The sequence below is a fragment of the Salvelinus fontinalis genome, chromosome 13, assembly GCF_029448725.1.
Source record: "Salvelinus fontinalis isolate EN_2023a chromosome 13, ASM2944872v1, whole genome shotgun sequence".
NCBI lineage: Eukaryota > Metazoa > Chordata > Actinopteri > Salmoniformes > Salmonidae > Salvelinus > Salvelinus fontinalis.
The window spans coordinates 54,319,468-54,337,960 of NC_074677.1; the positions used below are offsets into that span (position 1 = coordinate 54,319,468).

The window sequence follows — 18,493 nt, forward strand, 5'->3', positions numbered from 1 at the left end:
GTGTCAATACTTTGCCCCTTGATAAGCAGCGCACTTCTGTATGTTGTAAAAGCGTTATATAGTCACTGCCCATATCATTGCATAGTGCAGAAAATACAAGAGAGTGCAGAAAATACAAGAGAGTTCAGAGGCCTTGCTTTAACAACGTTAACCATTTTCACTGTAGTGTCCAAAACGTCTTTCAAGCTGTCAGGCATTCCCTTGGCAGCAAGAGCCTCTCGGTGGATGCTGCAGTGTACACAAGTGGCGTCGGGAGCAACTGCTTGGACGTGCGTTACCACTCACTATGTCTCCCTGTCATGGATTTTGCGCCATCAGTACAGATACCAACATGAGCAGCAGCTACGTTTGGCTACATACGGACCGTTAGTGGAATTCCCACGAGAGAGTAACGGTTAATGTGATTGGATGTTAATTATTTGACTAGACTACCTGTATTTGACATTGTGTTGTTATTTCGCTGAACACTAGATGGTTACATTTCATTTGTGTCAGTGAAACGAGGCTACTCAGGCGAGAGAAAAACTTCACCCAAATCTATAGCCCCGTTGAAAAATATAAATGAACTGTTTGAAAATGTGGTGTACCCCCGATGGCGTTGTGCGTACCCCTGGGGGTACACCAGTTTAGGAATACCTGTATTAGAGGAAAAAGAAATGGAGGCAATTATTCAAGAAAGATCAAGTATAATATATTATAAAAGATAAAGCGAGCTGGATGGAATATGAGGGGAAAATGTACCAAATTATTTTTTAATCTTCAGCATAGAAATGCTACCAAAAATAATTGACTGAAACTTGTTACACATGGCAGTAACCCATGATTCACCAAACAATATTTTGAAAAAGAAGTCGATACTTTCGTTTCGGTCTCCATCTCCACGAACAGGATTATTTTTTTCTATTAAAATTGTAAAATGACCAGCTGTCCAGAAAGACTCATGTGAAGGCAAATTACAGAGGAGGAACTTCTTGATGCAATTAAATCCTTTAAGTCCGGTAACTCCAGGGCTGGATGGTATACCAGTTGAGGTATACCAAACCTTATTTTTTATGTACTAAAAAGACTGTTATTAGTATTTTTTAACCACTTATAAAAATGGTAGATTTTCAGATACTCAACAAGAAGGTCTGGTTTCATTATTACTGGAACAGGACCCAAGTGGTAAATATAAAGATCCAGTCCATTAAAAACATTGGAGGCCCCTTACTTCATTGTTGCTTATTTATTCATTTGTATTTAACGTTTATTTAACTAGGCAAGTCAGTTAAGGACAAATTCTTCTTTACAATGATGGCCTATTTGTAAAGCCCCCCCCCCCCCCAAACCTTCCACTAACCCGGACAACGCTGTGCCAATTGTGCGCCGACCTATGGGACTCCTGATCACGGCCAGTTGTGATACAGCCAGGATCGAACCCGGGTCTGTAGTGACACCTCAAGCACGATGCAGTGCATTAGACCACTGCCAAACTCGAGGCAAAAATTCTAGCAAAATGCATAGCGTATAGAATTTAAAAGGTATTTTTCATCCTAATCAGACTGTTTGTTTTTTTACATGGACGATACATTGGAGATAATATAGGTACAATAGAACACTATGACACATCTGGGAATCCAGGCCTGGTATTCATAGATGACTATGAATAAAGTGACCTTTTGACCTTTTGATAAAGTACGACTGGAATGTATATATCATTTGATATATATCTTATACAATGGGTTAAAGTTGTGTAGGTGTAAAATAGTAAACAATGGCTTATTCTAAGAAAGTATGAAACTGTCAAGAGGAGTAAAAACAGACGTGTCCGCTATCGGCATATCTATTTCTTACGGCCATCGAAATGCTATTTAAATCAGATCCAACAATAAGATCAAGGGGTTAGAAATCCAGGGCTTATAAACAAAGTTGTCATTGTACGCTGACGATTCATGTTTTCTTTAAATCCACAATTTGGATACCTCCACAGCCTCATAGAGGATCTACAGAAAAGTCAGTTTTTCACAATCCCTGACCTTTAATCTTAGTAAAAATTACCTGTTTTAGGTCAGTTAGGATCACCACTTTATTTTAAGAATGTGAAATGTCAGAATAATAGTAGAGATGTTTAATTTCTTTCATCACATTCCCAGTGGGTCAGAAGTTTACATACACTCAATTAGTATTTGGTAGCATTGTCTTTAAATTGTTTAACTTGGATCAAACGTTTCAGGTAGCCTTCCACAAGCTTCCCACAATAAGTTGGGTGCATTTTGGCCCATTCCTCTTGACAAAGCTGGTGTAACTGGTTTGTAGGCCTCCTTGCTCGCACACACTTTTTCAGTTCTGCCCACAAATGTTCAATAGAATTGAGGTCAGGGCTTTGTGATGGCCACTCCAATACCTTGACTTTGTTGTCCTTAAGCCATTTTGCCACAACTTTGGAAGAATGCTTGGGGTCATTGTCCATTTGGAAGACCCATTTGCGACCAAGCTTGAACTTCCTGACTGATGTCTTGAGATGTTGCTTCAATATATCCATATAATTTTACATCCTCATGATGCCATCTATTTTGTGAAGTGCACCTGTCCCTCTTGCAGCAAAGCACCCCCACAACATGATGCTGCCACCCCTGTGCTTCACCGTTGGGATGGTGTTCTTCGGCTTGCAAGCCTCTCCCTTTTTCCTCCAAACATTATGATGGTCATTATGGCCAAATAGTTCTATTTTTGTTACATCAGACCAGATGTGACCAAAAAGTACGATCTTTGTCCCCATGTGCAGTTACAAAGCGTAGTCTGGCTTTTTTATGGCTGTTTTGGAGCAGTGGCTTCTTCCTTGCTGAGCGGCCTTTCAGGTTATGTCGATATACAACTCGTTTTACTGTGGATATAGATACTTTTGTACCTGTTTCCTCCAGTATCTTCACAAGATCCTTTGCTGTTGTTCTGGGATTTTCACACCAAAGTACGCTCATCTCTACGAGACCGAACGCGTCTCCTTCCCGAGCAATATGACGGCTGCGTGGTCCCATGGTGTTTATACTTGCGTACTATTGTTTGTACAGATGAACGTGGTACCTTCAGGTGTTTGGAAATTGCTCCCAAGGATGATCCAGACTTGTGGAGGTCTACACATTTTTTTCTGAGGTCTTGGCTGATTTCTTTTGATTTTCCCATGATGTCAAGCAAAGAGGCACTGAGTTTGAAAGTAAGCCTTGAAATACATCCACAGGTACACCTCCAATTGACTCAAATGATGTCAATTAGCCTATCAGAAGCTTCTAAAGCCATGACAATTTTCTGGAATTTTCAAAGCTGTTTAAAGGCACAGTCAAGTTAGTGTATGTTAACTTCTGACCCACTGGAAATGTGATACCGTGAATTATAAGGCAAATAATCTGTAAACAATTGTTGGAAAAATTACTTATCATGCACAAAGTAGATGTCCTAACTGACTTGCCAAAACTATAGTTTGTTAATAAGAAATTTGTGGAGTGGTTGAAAAACGAGTTTTAATGACTTCAACCTAAGTTGTTCAACCCGACTTCAACTGTATATAAATTTTTTACCTCTCTGTATTACAGTATATTACATATTGGATCACAAAAAATTTCTACTTTTACATTACTGTGTAGTTTACCAATAAAATGGTCTGACTGTGAAGTAGACACACATGTACTCTGTATTCATATCCCGAAATATATAATTTCACTACAATAAAAGTTAATAGAAATTTAGCAAAAATAGATAAGATCTTACTACCATAGAAAGGAAAATACCTGTCTATTTGTGGAAAAATCACCGTGATTAACTCTTTAGTCATGTCCCAGTTTATCTATTTGCTTATGGCCTTTCCTAAACCTAGCAACTTATTTAAATTATATGAGTAAAAAATATTCCATTTAATTTGGAACAGCATTAAACGCGCCTATTAATATAATGAATATGAAATTATTAAATATTAAAGCATTAGACCTCTCACTAAAGGCTTCAATCATACAAAAGTAATACTTAAATCCGAACTGGTTCTCTAGCAGATTAGTAAAATGTCCCTCTCCATATTCAAGAATGGCCTTTTTCCCTTTATTCCGATTGCAATCTCTCACTTTCGGTTATATGAAAATGAAATAATCTCCAAAATATTGCTATTTTTAAAACAAGCCATAGAAAGTTGGATGCAATTTCAGTTTAATCCACCAGAATAAACTGTGGGTTTATTTAAAATACTCTTTGAAGAGGTAGGGTTTCAAGATGGGCAGGGACTCTGCTGTCCTAGTTTCCTGGGGAAGCTGGTTCCACCATTGGGGTGCCAGGACAGAGAAAAGCTTTAGACCGGAGATGGGAGAATAGAGTAGTAAAGTTGGGGTGTAGGGTTTGAGTATTGCCTGAAGGTAGGGGCAGTTCCTCTTGCTGCTCTGTAGGTAAGTGCCATGGTCTTGTGGTGGATGCGAGCTTCGACTGGAAGCTAGTCGAGTGTGTAGAGGAGCGGGGTGGCATGGCGGGCTGCAGCAATCAGGATAAATTGCAGGGATTTGATGGCACAAGCGGGGAGCCCAGCCAACAACAAGTTGCAGTAGTCCAGACGGGAGATGACAAGTGCCTGGATTAGGACCTGCGTGAGGTACGTGTCTTACTCTACAAATGTGGTAGAGTATGAACCTGCAAGTCCTGCTTTGGTGTTTGCAGAGAACGACAGCATGTTGTCCAGGGTCACGCCAAGGGTCTTTGCACTCTGGGGGGGGGGGGGGGGGGGGGTACACCGTGGAGTTGTCAACTGTGATGGAGAGGTCTTTGAGTGGGTAGGCCTTCCCAGGAAGGAAGACCAGCTCCATCTTGTCGAGATTGAGTTTAAGATGCTGGGCCGACATCCAACCTGAGATATCCGCCAGGCACACTGAGATGCGTGTCGCCACCTGGGTGTCAGAAGGGCGAAGGAGAAAAGTAGTTGAGTGTCATTCACATAGCAATGATAGGAGAGACCAAGTGAGGATACGATGGAGTCGAGTGACTTGGTTTGCAGAGAATTTTGGTATTTGGTATTTTATTATCCCCATTAGCTGTTGCAAAAGCAGCCGCTACTCTTCCTGGGGTTCACACAAAACATGACTTAATACAGAACATTAATAGACAAGAACAGCTCAAGGACAGAACTACATATACTACCTGTCAAAAGTTATAGAACAACTACTCATTCAAGGGTTTTCTTTATTTGGACTATTTTCTACATTGTAGAATAATAGTGAAGACATCAAAACTATGAATAACACATATGAAATCATGTAGTAACCAAAAAAGTGTTAAAAAAATCTAAATATAATTTATATTTGAGAATCTTCAAATAGCCACCCTTTGTCTTGATACCAGCTTTGCACACACTTGGCATTCTCTCAACCAGCTTCACCTGGAATGCTTTTCCTACAGACTTGAAAGAGTTTCCACATATGCTGAGCACTTGTTGACTGCTTTTCCTTTACTCTGTGGTTCGACTCGTCCCAAACCATCTCACTTTGGTTGAGGTTGGGTGATTGTGGAGGCCAGGTCATGTGATGCAACAGTCCTTCACTCTCCTTCTTGGTAAAATTGCCCTTACACAGCCTGGAGGTGTGTTGGGTCATTGTCCTGTTGAACAACAAATGATAGTCCCACTAAGCCCACACCTGATGGGATGGCATATCGCTGCAGAATGCTGTGGTAGCCATACTGGTTAAGTGTGCCTTGAATTCTAAATAAATCACAGACAGTGTCACCAGGAATGCACCCCCATACCATAACACCTCCTCCTCCATGCTTTACGGTGGGAAATACACATATGGAGATCATCCGTTCACCCACACCACGTCTCGCAAAGACACGGCGGTTGGAACCAAAAATCTCCGATTTGGACTCCAGACAAAGGACAGATTTCCACCAGTCTAATGTCCATTGCTTGTGTTTCTTGGCCCAAGCAAGTCTCTTCTTCTTTTTGGTGTCCTTCAGTAGTGGTTTCTTTGCAGGAATGGGCCATGAATGCCTGATTCACACAGTGTCTGAACAGTTGATGATAAGATATGTCTGTTACTTGAACTCTATGAAGCATTTATTAGGGCTGCATTTTCTGAGGCTGGTAACTCTAATGAACTTATCCTCTGCAGCAGAGGTAACTCTGGGCCATTATGAAGTTGGATTTGACGCAGCCAGTGGTCAGTGATGAGTTCATGAAGGAAGTGAGGAATCGGAGAAGGTTTCCAGAGATGGTCTGGAGAAGGGAGGAGGGGATGGGGTTGAGTGGATAGGTTGTCCGGCTCCCGGATCTAGTAGCATGGAGATAGAGGGGAGAAAGAGGTCGAGGCGCTCCGTGTGAGTGGGACCAGTGGACCCAATAGGCTGAGTCAATGAGGAGCGGATGTTGTCCACCTTCTTTTCAAAGTGGTTGACAAAGTCATCCACAGAGAGAGAGGGGGTTGAGGATTAAGGAGGAAGGAGAAGGTGGGAAAGAGTTTAGAGTTTAGGTTTAGAGACGGAAGCTTGGAATTCTGCATGATCGAAAATGGCTTTAGCAGTGAATACAGAGGGAGAGAAGGTAGAGAGGAGGGAGTGAAAGGATGATAGGTCCTCCGGAAGTTTAGTTTTCCTCCAATTTTGCTCATCTGCCTTTTAGCCCCTCCGCCACATAGCAGGAGGGGAGGGACAAGCCGGCCGGGAGGAAAGGGGACAGTGAGAGTCATAGGCTGCGGAAAGGGAGGTGAAGGAGACAGGAGGGCAAAGGTTTTAGCAGAAGCGAGAGATGATAGGATAGAAGAGGAAAGAGTAGTGGGAGAAAGAGAGCAGAAAAGGAACAAAGTAGTGATCAGAGACCTGGAGGGGGTTTGCAGTGAGATTTGTAGGCAAACAGCCTTTAGTAAATATGAGGTCAAGCTTATTGCCTGCCTTGTGAGTGGGAGAGGACTGTGAAAGGGTGAGGTCAAAAGAGGCAAGGAGGGAAAGAAAGAAATGAAGGCAGACGTCGGGAGGTTGAAGTCACCCAGAACGAAGAGCGGTGAGCCATCGTCAGGAAAAGAGCTTATCAAGATGTCAACCTCAGTGAGGAACTCTCTAAGGGCACCTGGTGGGCGATGGATGACAACAATGTTAAGCTTGAGTGGACAAGTGACAGTGACAGCATGGAATTCAAATGAGGAAATGGACAGGTGAGAAAAGAGAAAATCTCCACTTAGGAGAAATAAGTAGCCCTGTGCCACCACTGCGACGACCAGATGCTCTCAGACTATGAGAGAACACATGAAAGGAGAGCAGTTGGAGAAGCAGTGTTCTCTGGGGTGATCCAAGTCTCCGACGGGGCCAAAACGTCTAGTGACTGAAGGGCAGCATAGGCTGAGATGAACTCGGCATTCTTGACCACAGATTGTTAGTTCCAAACGCTGCAGGTGATTAGGAATTCAACATGGGTTGTGCGGGCAGGGTACACCACAGTAGGAGGGTTGCAGCCAAGGGGTGTTAAGTCTGTAAAGTGTACAGGGAGAGGAGTGAACAAGTAGGGAAAATACATTTATAGTTGACAAAGCTAGAAAAGAGCAAAATGAGAATCTGAAAATAACTAGGTATGATACTTAAGTGAGAGAGTGGTGTAGAGCCTTCCTCTCTTTCCTTTCTCGAATAACTCTGTAGAACAAGTTGGCAGAACAACAGATGAACCCTTTAGACCCCAAAAGAATTCTAGAATACTGATGGAGATTTTCTGAGAATTTTGAAGTTAAAGCTCATTTTCTCACACATTTCAAACAGACATACCTTAAAAGCTAAGAACAAATGACAATTACAAGTTAACTTATTTTTAAAGAGCACAACTTCATTTTAATATGACACCACATTCATGTCAATAGGAATAACACTAATTTTGTCTTCCATTGTGTTACGCCCTGACCATACTTAGGTAGCCCTTTTTTCCACCTGTCTTAGTGGGAAGTTGTCTTTGTTTGTTGGCACTATTGCCTTTAGCTTCACGGTTGTTTTCTCGTTTGTTGTTTTGTTGGCGTCATTTTTTTATAATAAAAGAAAATGTACGCTAACCTCGCTGCACCTTGGACCACTTCCTTCAACAGCCGTGACACATTGTGTAAAGACACTCACTATCAAATAACGATTAACACACAAAAAAACAAAACTTGAGTATTTAAATTGTAGTAAATTTGACTAAATTACTCACTCAAAATGTAAAAAGTATAATATATTACGCTTATAAATATTATCCAAAATGTGACCCGAGGTCAATATTCAGAAAGTATTTCAAAACCCACACAAAGTAGGCTATTCTATTGACAACGATTCTTACTTCTGTAACAATATAAACACGCAAACAACTATTCAGAGACTATTTCAAATGTAGATAACTGCTCTCAATAACATTTAGTACAGACGAGGCCTTACGCAAAATGTTGAAATAGTAGCCTACCTTGACAACAATTCAGTGAATGCAACAAGTATTAGATAGAGACAGATAAAGAGAGAAGATACAAAACACAACAACTGTGTCCCACTCTTTGCCCCGCTTCCACTCCAGATGCACCACACACTCTTTGCCCTGCTTCCACTCCAGATGCACCACACACTCTTTGCCCTGCTTCCACTCCAGATGCACCACACACTCTTTGCCCTGCTTCCACTCCAGATGTACCACACACTCTTTGCCCTGCTTCCACTCCAGATGCACCACACACTCTTTGCCCTGCTTCCACTCCAGATGTACCACACACTCTTTGCCCTGCTTCCACTCCAGATGTACCACACACTCTTTGCCCTGCTTCCACTCCAGATGTACCACACACTCTTTGCCCTGCTTCCACTCCAGATGCACCACACACTCTTTGCCCTGCTTCCACTCCAGATGTACCACACACTCTTTGCCCTGCTTCCACTCCAGATGCACCACACACTCTTTGCCCTGCTTCCACTCCAGATGCACCACACACTCTTTGCCCTGCTTCCACTCCAGATGCACCACACACTCTTTGCCCTGCTTCCACTCCAGATGCACCACACACTCTTTGCCCTGCTTCCACTCCAGATGCACCACACACTCTTTGCCCTGCTTCCACTCCAGATGCACCACACACTCTTTGCCCTGCTTCCACTCCAGATGCACCACACACTCTTTGCCCTGCTTCCACTCCAGATGCACCACACACTCTTTGCCCTATTTCCACTCCAGATGCACCACACACTCTTTGCCCTGCTTCCACTCCAGATGTACCACACACTCTTTGCCCTGCTTCCACTCCAGATGTACCACACACTCTTTGCCCTGCTTCCACTCCAGATGCACCAAACACTCTTTGCCCTATTTCCACTCCAGATGCACCACACACTCTTTGCCCTATTTCCACTCCAGATGCACCACACACTCTTTGCCCTGCTTCCACTCCAGATGTACCACACACTCTTTGCCCTGCTTCCACTCCAGATGTACCACACACTCTTTGCCCTGCTTCCACTCCAGATGCACCAAACACTCTTTGCCCTATTTCCACTCCAGATGCACCACACACTCTTTGCCCTGCTTCCACTCCAGATGCACCACACACTCTTTGCTCTGCTGCCACTCCAGATGTACCACACACTCTTTGCCCTGCTTCCACTCCAGATGCACCACACACTCTTTGCCCTGCTTCCACTCCAGATGCACCACACACTCTTTGCCCTATTTCCACTCCAGATGCACCACACACTCTTTGCCCTGCTTCCACTCCAGATGCACCACACACTCTTTGCCCTGCTTCCACTCCAGATGCACCACACACTCTTTGCCCTGCTTCCACTCCAGATGTACCACACACTCTTTGCCCTGCTTCCACTCCAGATGTACCACACACTCTTTGCCCTGCTTCCACGCCAGATGCACCACACACTCTTTGCCCTGCTTCCACGCCAGATGCACCACACACTCTTTGCCCTGCTTCCACTCCAGATGCACCACACACTCTTTGCCCTGCTTCCACTCCAGATGCACCACACACTCTTTGCCCTGCTTCCACTCCAGATGCACCACACACTCTTTGCCCTGCTTCCACTCCAGATGCACCACACACTCTTTGCCCTGCTTCCACTCCAGATGCACCACACACTCTTTGCCCTGCTTCCACTCCAGATGCACCACACACTCTTTGCCCTGCTTCCACTCCAGATGCACCACACACTCTTTGCCCTGCTTCCACTCCAGATGCACCACACACTCTTTGCCCTGCTTCCACTCCAGATGCACCACACACTCTTTGCCCTGCTTCCACTCCAGATGCACCACACACTCTTTGCCCTGCTTCCACTCCAGATGCACCACACACTCTTTGCCCTGCTTCCACTCCAGATGCACCACACACTCTTTGCCCTGCTTCCACTCCAGATGCACACCACACACTCTTTGCCCTGCTTCCACTCCAGATGCACCACACACTCTTTGCCCTGCTTCCACTCCAGATGCACCACACACTCTTTGCCCTGCTTCCACTCCAGATGCACCACACACTCTTTGCCCTATTTCCACTCCAGATGCACCACACACTCTTTGCCCTGCTTCCACTCCAGATGCACCACACACTCTTTGCCCTATTTCCACTCCAGATGCACCACACACTCTTTGCCCTGCTTCCACTCCAGATGCACACCACACACTCTTGCATCCTTCAGAATTCACCTGCTGTCAAATTAGTTACAACTCGTTCCACACACCCTGGTGCCACACCCCCATCTTCCTGCCACTGTAGCCATATCACAAAGTGAATGCAGAAGCTGCATTGTGAAGGCCTTCAGGGACCACCGCCTGCGGTTCCTGGGAAGGGGCCTTTGTATGGTCCCCCGCACAATGTACACATTTATGATGGCAATGTTGAGGATCCCCAAAACACATACTTCCACCATTTTCTGCCTGTGCGTCCAACATTGTAATAGCTCCTCAGTTGGTCAAGATGGTCAACCCCACCAATTTCTTGTTGTAATCCATTACAAGATCTGGAACTGATATACGTTCCTGCCAAGTTAAAAACCACTCCACAACCCCTGCCACTGCCGCTTTAGGCCCAGGCTGTATGGTACAAGGGTGAATGGAGGGACTTGTGGCAGACACACTCCATGGAAATGTAGGCTCCCCTCTCGGGTGTGCTCTAATTTTTCCTCTGCTTCCTCCTCATCTCCCTCTTCCTCTCCCTTTTCCTCCTCCTCTCGATGTCCCTCTCCCTCCACGCTCCTCTCCCTCCTCTTCACTCTCCTCTTCCTCTCTCGCTCCACTCGCCTCCTTCATTCTCCTCTTCCACTCTCCCTCCACTGTCCCCTCGCTCCACATCATCTCTAACTCCTCGTCCTCCCTGCCTTTTGCTGCTGAGCCCTGACTCTCCACATCAGTTTCTTTATTTTCACTGACTTAGAGGAACAGAGTAACAGAGGGAGTTGAGCAGCAAAATGATACAATTGTAGTCAGGAACATAATCTCCCTCTCTCCCTCTCACACTGTCTCTCTCTTCCTTCCTCTCTTTCTTTTTCTCGAACACACACATACTCTCTTCCTAATAACGGGTTTCCATGATAAATTGTGTGATACAGTTGCACGCCTCCCATTCCGCACACACTCACTCGCTCTCTCCTCCAATCACCTCTTGCTTTCTTGCCTGACAGACTAACTACAGAGTGTGCCAATGTTAGCTGATTAGTTACGAATCTGGGACAGTTTCCAAATGAATGGCACCGGTAGAAACAGGACAAAACAAGCAACTTGTTAGCTGGCTATGTAAACAAATATCCAACTCATCATATCAACTCTACTGCGTGGGCATCTAACCTAACACGACAGCTAAGCTGTCAAATAATAGGAAAACGAGGCAATGTATAACCTATCAATATCTGCACCTACCAAACATGACAAACCATAACCTAAGCCAAACAGATAAACACGAATTACTCTAGCCTTCATTTCGGTGGCTAGTTAGCTAGTTGTCTTTATGGATAGCTAGTAAATGTGACAGCTGAGGTTGACGCTTCGTGAGCTCAGCTCAAATGTACAGCTACACACAACTTTTCTTGCCTGGCTTGCTAGTTAGCTACAGCAAGCAGCTTGGGCTGTTTCCATATGAATTAAACCAGGAGAAACAAGACAAAACAACCATATTAGTTGTACTGATGCTCATTCTGTTCACCAGTTCTGGAGGTCTACGTCACCGGCTTTCAAGGCTTCACTGAACGGGATTCATTATCATCAACCCCGGACTGTCTTGTCTGATTACACATTAAAACTCGTTTTTCAAGCACTCCACAAATGTCTTATTAACAAACTATAGTTTTGGCAAGTCGGTTAGGACATCTACTTTGTACCTGACACAAGTCATTTTTCCAACAATTGTTTACAGACAGATTATTTCACTTATAATTCATGGTATCACAATTCCAGTGGGTCAGAAGTTTACATACACTAAGTTGACTGTGCCTTTAAACAGCTTGGAAAATTCCTGAAAATGATGTCATGGCTTTAGAAGCTTCTGATAGGCTAATGGACATCATTTGAGTCAATTGGAGGTGTACCTGTGGATGTATTTCAAGGCCTACCTTCAAACTCAGTGCCTCTTTGATTGACATCATGGGAAAATCTAAATAAATCAGCCAAGACCTCAGGAAAAAAATTGTAGACCTCCACAAGTCTGGTTCATCCTTGGGAGCAATTTCCAAACACCTGAAGGTATCACGTTCATCTGTACAAACCATAGTACGCAAGTATAAACACCATGGGACCACGCAGCCATCATACCGCTCGGGAAGGAGATGCGTTCTGTCTCCTAGAGATGAACGTACTTTGGTGCGAAAAGTGCAAATCAATCCCAGAACAACAGCAAAGGACCTTGTGAAGATGCTGGAGGAAACAGGTACAAAAGTATCTATATCCACAGTTAAACGAGTTCTATATCGACATAACCTGAAAAGTCTCTCATTAAGGAAGAAGCCACTGCTCCAAAACCGCCATTAAAAAAGCCAGACTATGGTTTGCAACTGCACATGCGGACAAAGATCGTAGTTTTTGGAGAAATGTCCTCTGGTCTGATGAAACAAAAATAGAACTATTTGGCCATAATGACCATCGTTATGTTTGGAGCAAAAAGGGGGATGCTTGCAAGCCGAAGAACACCATCCCAACCGTGAAGCACGGGGGTGGCAGCACCATGTTGTGCGGGTGCTTTGCTGCAGGAGGGACTGGTGCACTTCACAAAATAGATGGCATCATGAGGGAGGAAAATTATATGGATATATTAAAGCAACATCCCAAGACTTCAGTCATGCACATTTGTGGCCTGCTGGAGGTCATTTTGCAGGGCGCTGGCAGTGCACCTCCTTGCACAAAGGCGGAGGTAGCGGTCCTGCTGCTGGGTTGTTGCCCTCCTACAGCCTCCTCCACGTCTCCTGATGTACTGGCCTGTCTCCTGGTAGCGCCTCCATGCTCTGGACACTACGCTGACAGACACAGCAAACCTTTTTGCCACAGCTCGCATTGATGTGCCATCCTGGATGAACTGCACTACCTGAGCCACTTGTGTGGGTTGTAGACTCCGTCTCATGCTACCACTAGAGTGAGAGCACCGCCAGCATTCAAAAGTGACCAAAACATCAGCCAGGAAGCATAGGAAATGAGAAGTGGTCTGTGGTCACCACCTGCAGAATCACTCCTTTTTTGGGGGTGTCTTGCTAATTGCCTATAATTTCCACCTTTTGTCTATTCCATTTGCACAACAGCATGTGAAATTTATTGTCAATCAGTGTTGCTTCCTAAGTGGACAGTTTGACTTCACAGAAGTGTGATTGACTTGGAGTTACATTGTGTTGTTTAAGTGTTCCCTTTATTTTTTCGAGCAGTGTATATATATATATATATATATATATATATATATATATATATATATATATATATATATATATATATATATATATATATATATATATATATATATATATATATATATATATATATATATATTGTGTATTACGGGTATTGTCCCGTGTCGTTCAGTGAGGTTTACTCTCGCTCTTTTGTTTGGTTACAGCCCAGTGTTTTTGTATACGTGTTTGTTTTGGGTGTATTAAAACCCCCTATTGTGTATCGCCTGCGCCTGTCTTCAAAATCCTTTATACCAGTGTGACACTAGTTAGCTGACAATATGCAGCTAAACACTGCAGCTATTTCCATGAGACAGAGAGCAATCATTTGAGCTCCACCTCTGATGTGCTCGCCTGTACCAACCAACTTATCTTGACATGACAGGATTTGCTCATCTGAAAGGTATTACCCAAGTTTACAGCGTCAAATATCGACAACACCAAACGTATATATATCTGCTGTTTACTCATTTCACTCACCTTGACGTTATCGCTTCTCAAAGTGCAAGGACATGTCCGAATCCGCATCGTCAACCAACATAGATACAGCTTCTTCCAAAGTGAAAAGTTGTGGAGACGAGTAATGAAGTGATACAAACGTTGAAAAGAAAACAAAATAATAATTACAGGATAAGATATTTCTCATATATCTCAGATAGGACCATAGGATCTTTCTTACTTTTTAACTCCATACAGGGTATGCTCCACATGACAGCATACCCTGTTTCCGGGTTTCTGGTTGATGACAACAGCCACGCGAATAAGACAACGGGGTTGTTACCAAGTGAATTTTGCGATATCGAGACAGACACGAAAAAAGTCCGTTCGCGGCGGTGGAGGCTGCTGAGGGGAGGACGGCTCATAATAATGGCTGGAACGGAGCGAGTGGAATGGCATCCAACCAGGTGTTTGAGGTATTTGATACCATTCCACCCATTCCGCTCAAGCCATTACCACGAGCACGTCCTCCCCAATGAAGGCGCCACCAGCCTCCTGTGGTCCGCGGCCGCTATAGTTATTTAAAGACAGGCAGTCGACGGCCCGCTATGGGATCTAAAAAGTTAAGACAGAAAATATACACCTGGAGATATCATCAGTCCTCTAGCTATTTATTTGGCTGTCATGGCATCCAGCTAAATGTAGAGATGCCAGAGCAGGTTTTACTACCTTACCCAGCTTCTAGGCTGCCTCTCATAAACAAATACTATGAGGAGGTTTGTAGAGATGATTGACGCTATTGAGATGCACCATTCCCTAGCCTCCGGCAATATGTGAAAACAAATTACTATTTTCCTCCCTCTATTTAAGAATTTTCTCTGTGTTGTCTGTGCTTCTGTATGCCCTCCCTCCCTGTTGTCATGTGAGATTCCAGTCAGCTCCCCCCCAGATGGGGATGTGAGAGCTGTCTCAGAGGAACGCAGCTGTGTCTGTCATCCAATGCATGCACTTTAGGGACCAGTCACATTATATCAGGCCCAAGCCCTGACGGAGACACTGCACAGAGACAAATCTGTTGGGCCACTAGCTTCCACACATGCTGGAGGGCTGGAGAGAGCAGAAGAGGGGCCACAATTGCACAGTACAGTGGATTATCATGGTAATACAATATCATCAATATAAGCAGTTTATTTGCTGTTTGTGCCATGGTAGTTTTGGGGAACGAACAGACTGACTTGACCTGACGTGAACTGTCTTGAATGAGCTTCTGTATCGTAGGCTCGTTCACAAATCGGTTTATGAGGGCAAGGAGTTCAGTCTCAAGGGATTCCTTTGCCGCGTACAAACAGGAGTGGGATGGAGGAGGAGAGTCTCTGCTCATGTATTTGATGAGATCAGTGCACTCAGAACTGGATAATATATTTGATGTTCTGTGTTTGTTGATAGACATTTCTGCTCTGTAATTCCGTGAGCTCTACACTGTGTTAGACCACAGTGTGTGAAAGGCCACCCGTAGACGCATAAGCTGTGTGGAATGTACAGCAGCACTGGAGAGATTCCATTAGGATTATGTGTGTATCTTCATACAGCGCCTGTCTTTGGTAAGCGGGTACTGTACTATATGACAGTGTGCTTGTAAAATAAGACGATGTAATTATCTAATTTCTTACAGATTTCCCATTATCTTGCTTTCTCTCTCTCTCTCGTCATGGCTTTGTGTCCCTGCGTGTTGTGACGGCCTCATTACTCTGTGAAGTTAATGGATTCAGCGGCTTGGCCTGCATTAATTCAACTGTATATATTTCCCTGTGAAACATGCAAACATGATCCCCTGAAAGGAGTGTGAAGAAGGAGATATAGACAAACAGACGGATTGAAAGGGAAGGAGGGAGGGAGGGCGAGGGAGGGAGGGAGGCAGTAGTGAAATAGAATGGTGAACTGTAGCACAGGCCACCCATGCGTAGTTGTCTGTGGTACTGTTCCTCAGATACTGTGGAGTGCTAATTAAATTCCTCTTGTCACAATGGGTCACCAGACGTAGCAGGCGACAAGCAGGATGGGAGATGGAGAGAGAAGCACTATTCCCCCCCATAACGTTTCAAGTGAGAGGATAGATGAGAGCCAGAGAATGCTGTTCAGAAGATATAAATTGTTGGCTTAGACTGTTTGTATTTGCACCACGTCGTTTTATATGAATGTCGACCTTGAGGCGTTATTCTCTTTGGTGGTAGAGAGACTTTAAGAAAATGAGCAGCACTCCTCTGCATTTCATGTGGTAGTTAAATGTGGGTGCAGCTTTGCCTGGCAACATTTATAATTTCGACTGGGCTCTTATATGCATGGGACCAGCTTTACTTTAAATAGCAGCAGCTGTTGAATGAATCATACATTAGAGCCGAAGAAGCCGAAGAACAGCCTCACGCCTCAGTGTTACCTGGGAGTTGGACTCTCCAAGGTCAGAGCTGGCTTTTGCTTGATTAAATCCTGCTCAAATCATCTATATTCCAAATGACATTCCTAGGCATCGTGCTTGATGGATTCGCCCAATTCTTCAAATTAATGTCATGGTCCACTTGATCGTTTGGAGGGAAACTACATGTAGGAACGTTTTACATTTGATCAGTTAGTGACCACTTAATGGATATTTGAAGAGCAAAATTGCATCTGATTGCCCCCAACCATAACTTGATAGAATGTGGTCTGGTATGTCATTGAGCAAATTTGCTAAAGCAGGGTTGTTAGATATATCCCTAGAGACCTAATGGTGCTGCCATGTGTGTCAGATGCATTTATAATATCTAATATCTTAAACAAGTCTCCATTTTCCATGGAAAAGCTAGTCTGTTTTTTTCCCCAAAGGAAATTCAGGGAATTTAAGGCCATACATTTCAAGTGTTTCAAGTGTAAGGAAAATTGGCAGATATTGTTGTATGATGATGATGATTAGATTTTTGTGTGAGTGGTTCTTTGATATGTTCACATACATTTTTTGTGTCGTAATTGGGAGAAAATATACTTTAAAAAAAACAGTATTATTAACCTGCAGTTACCGTATAGAATGATCCATTTCAAGAAGCCTGACCAGCACAATGAATGAAAGAGACCAGATAACAACAACTGTGGTAGCTATAGTTGATGACACCAGCGTTCTTTCCATCTCCCCTCCACAGCACAAGAGGAGTCGGTGGCCACCTACAAAGGCAACGAGTTTTTCAGCTATGACCTGTCTCGGACGCCCATCCAGAGCAGCCTGGACGAGATTAGTCTGTCCTTCCGCACGCTGCAGAGGAACGGACTCCTGCTCCACACCGGGAAGTCAGCTGACTACGTTAACCTATCCCTGAGGAGTGGCGCTGTGTGGCTGGTCATCAACCTCGGGTCCGGGGCCTTTGAGGCCCTGGTGGAGCCTGCCAACGGCAAGTTCAACGACAACGCCTGGCACGAAGTCCGTGTCACACGCAACCTGCGCCAGGTACTGTAGCCCCCCTTGTCTCTCCTCCTTCATATGCGCGGCAGTAGTTCTATCGTTCCTTATTACAGGAAGAGTTTCATGTTATATTTAAGAGGGAGTACTAGTGTCATTATTTAGCTTCCAGTAGTTGTTAATGTTTCCTCATCATGGGCATCCAAGGAAAAGCAGTTATACTGTCAGCTTGCGATTTAATTATGCTAATGTCTCCCTCAGGACTGAAAAAACAAAGATGAATAGAAAACAAACAGCATACTACATTTTTTAAATATCACTGTTTTAGGCTTTTCTGATTGAACCCTTAATTTATCAGTCCCAAGCCAAACTCCAGTGACTCATACCCCAGTTCTTTAGGATACGTTCAGAAAACATGCCTCACCTAGAGTAACCCATTATTTTTTTCTCCATGTCAGTCGGTACACAATCTTGTTTCGTTTCAATTCAGTTCAGAGTGAAATGAATCAATACCACAAGTTTGTCTCTCTCAAAATAATGTCTCCATAGGTGAAAAACGATGCAGTGTGATGTTCCGCCTTCTTAGTGAGACTAGTCATGCTGAGGTGTAGATTGTTGTGGCTGAAATAACTTGGAACTTGTGGATTGATTTCTGGGTCAGTCTCATTGAGTCTCAATTCCAGTGCCACCAACAGTGTAGTCATCGATAATAGTTTTTTTTCGTGCACTTTGGATTTGTCATGTTTTTACATATTGAAGGTGCTTTTTTTT

At 44.0% G+C, this 18,493-nt stretch overlaps 1 protein-coding gene across 6 annotated transcripts in view; it reads left to right on the top strand.

Moving 5' to 3' along the window:
• nrxn2a (neurexin 2a) overlaps positions 1-18,493 on the top strand; it is a 337,271-nt gene that overhangs the window by 131,072 nt on the left and 187,706 nt on the right. For all 6 annotated transcript variants that reach the window (XM_055943517.1, XM_055943522.1, XM_055943519.1 and 3 more), the window contains one exon: positions 17,469-17,770. In XM_055943517.1, coding sequence (XP_055799492.1) covers positions 17,469-17,770 — 302 coding nt within the window. The remainder of the gene's footprint in view (positions 1-17,468; positions 17,771-18,493) is intronic.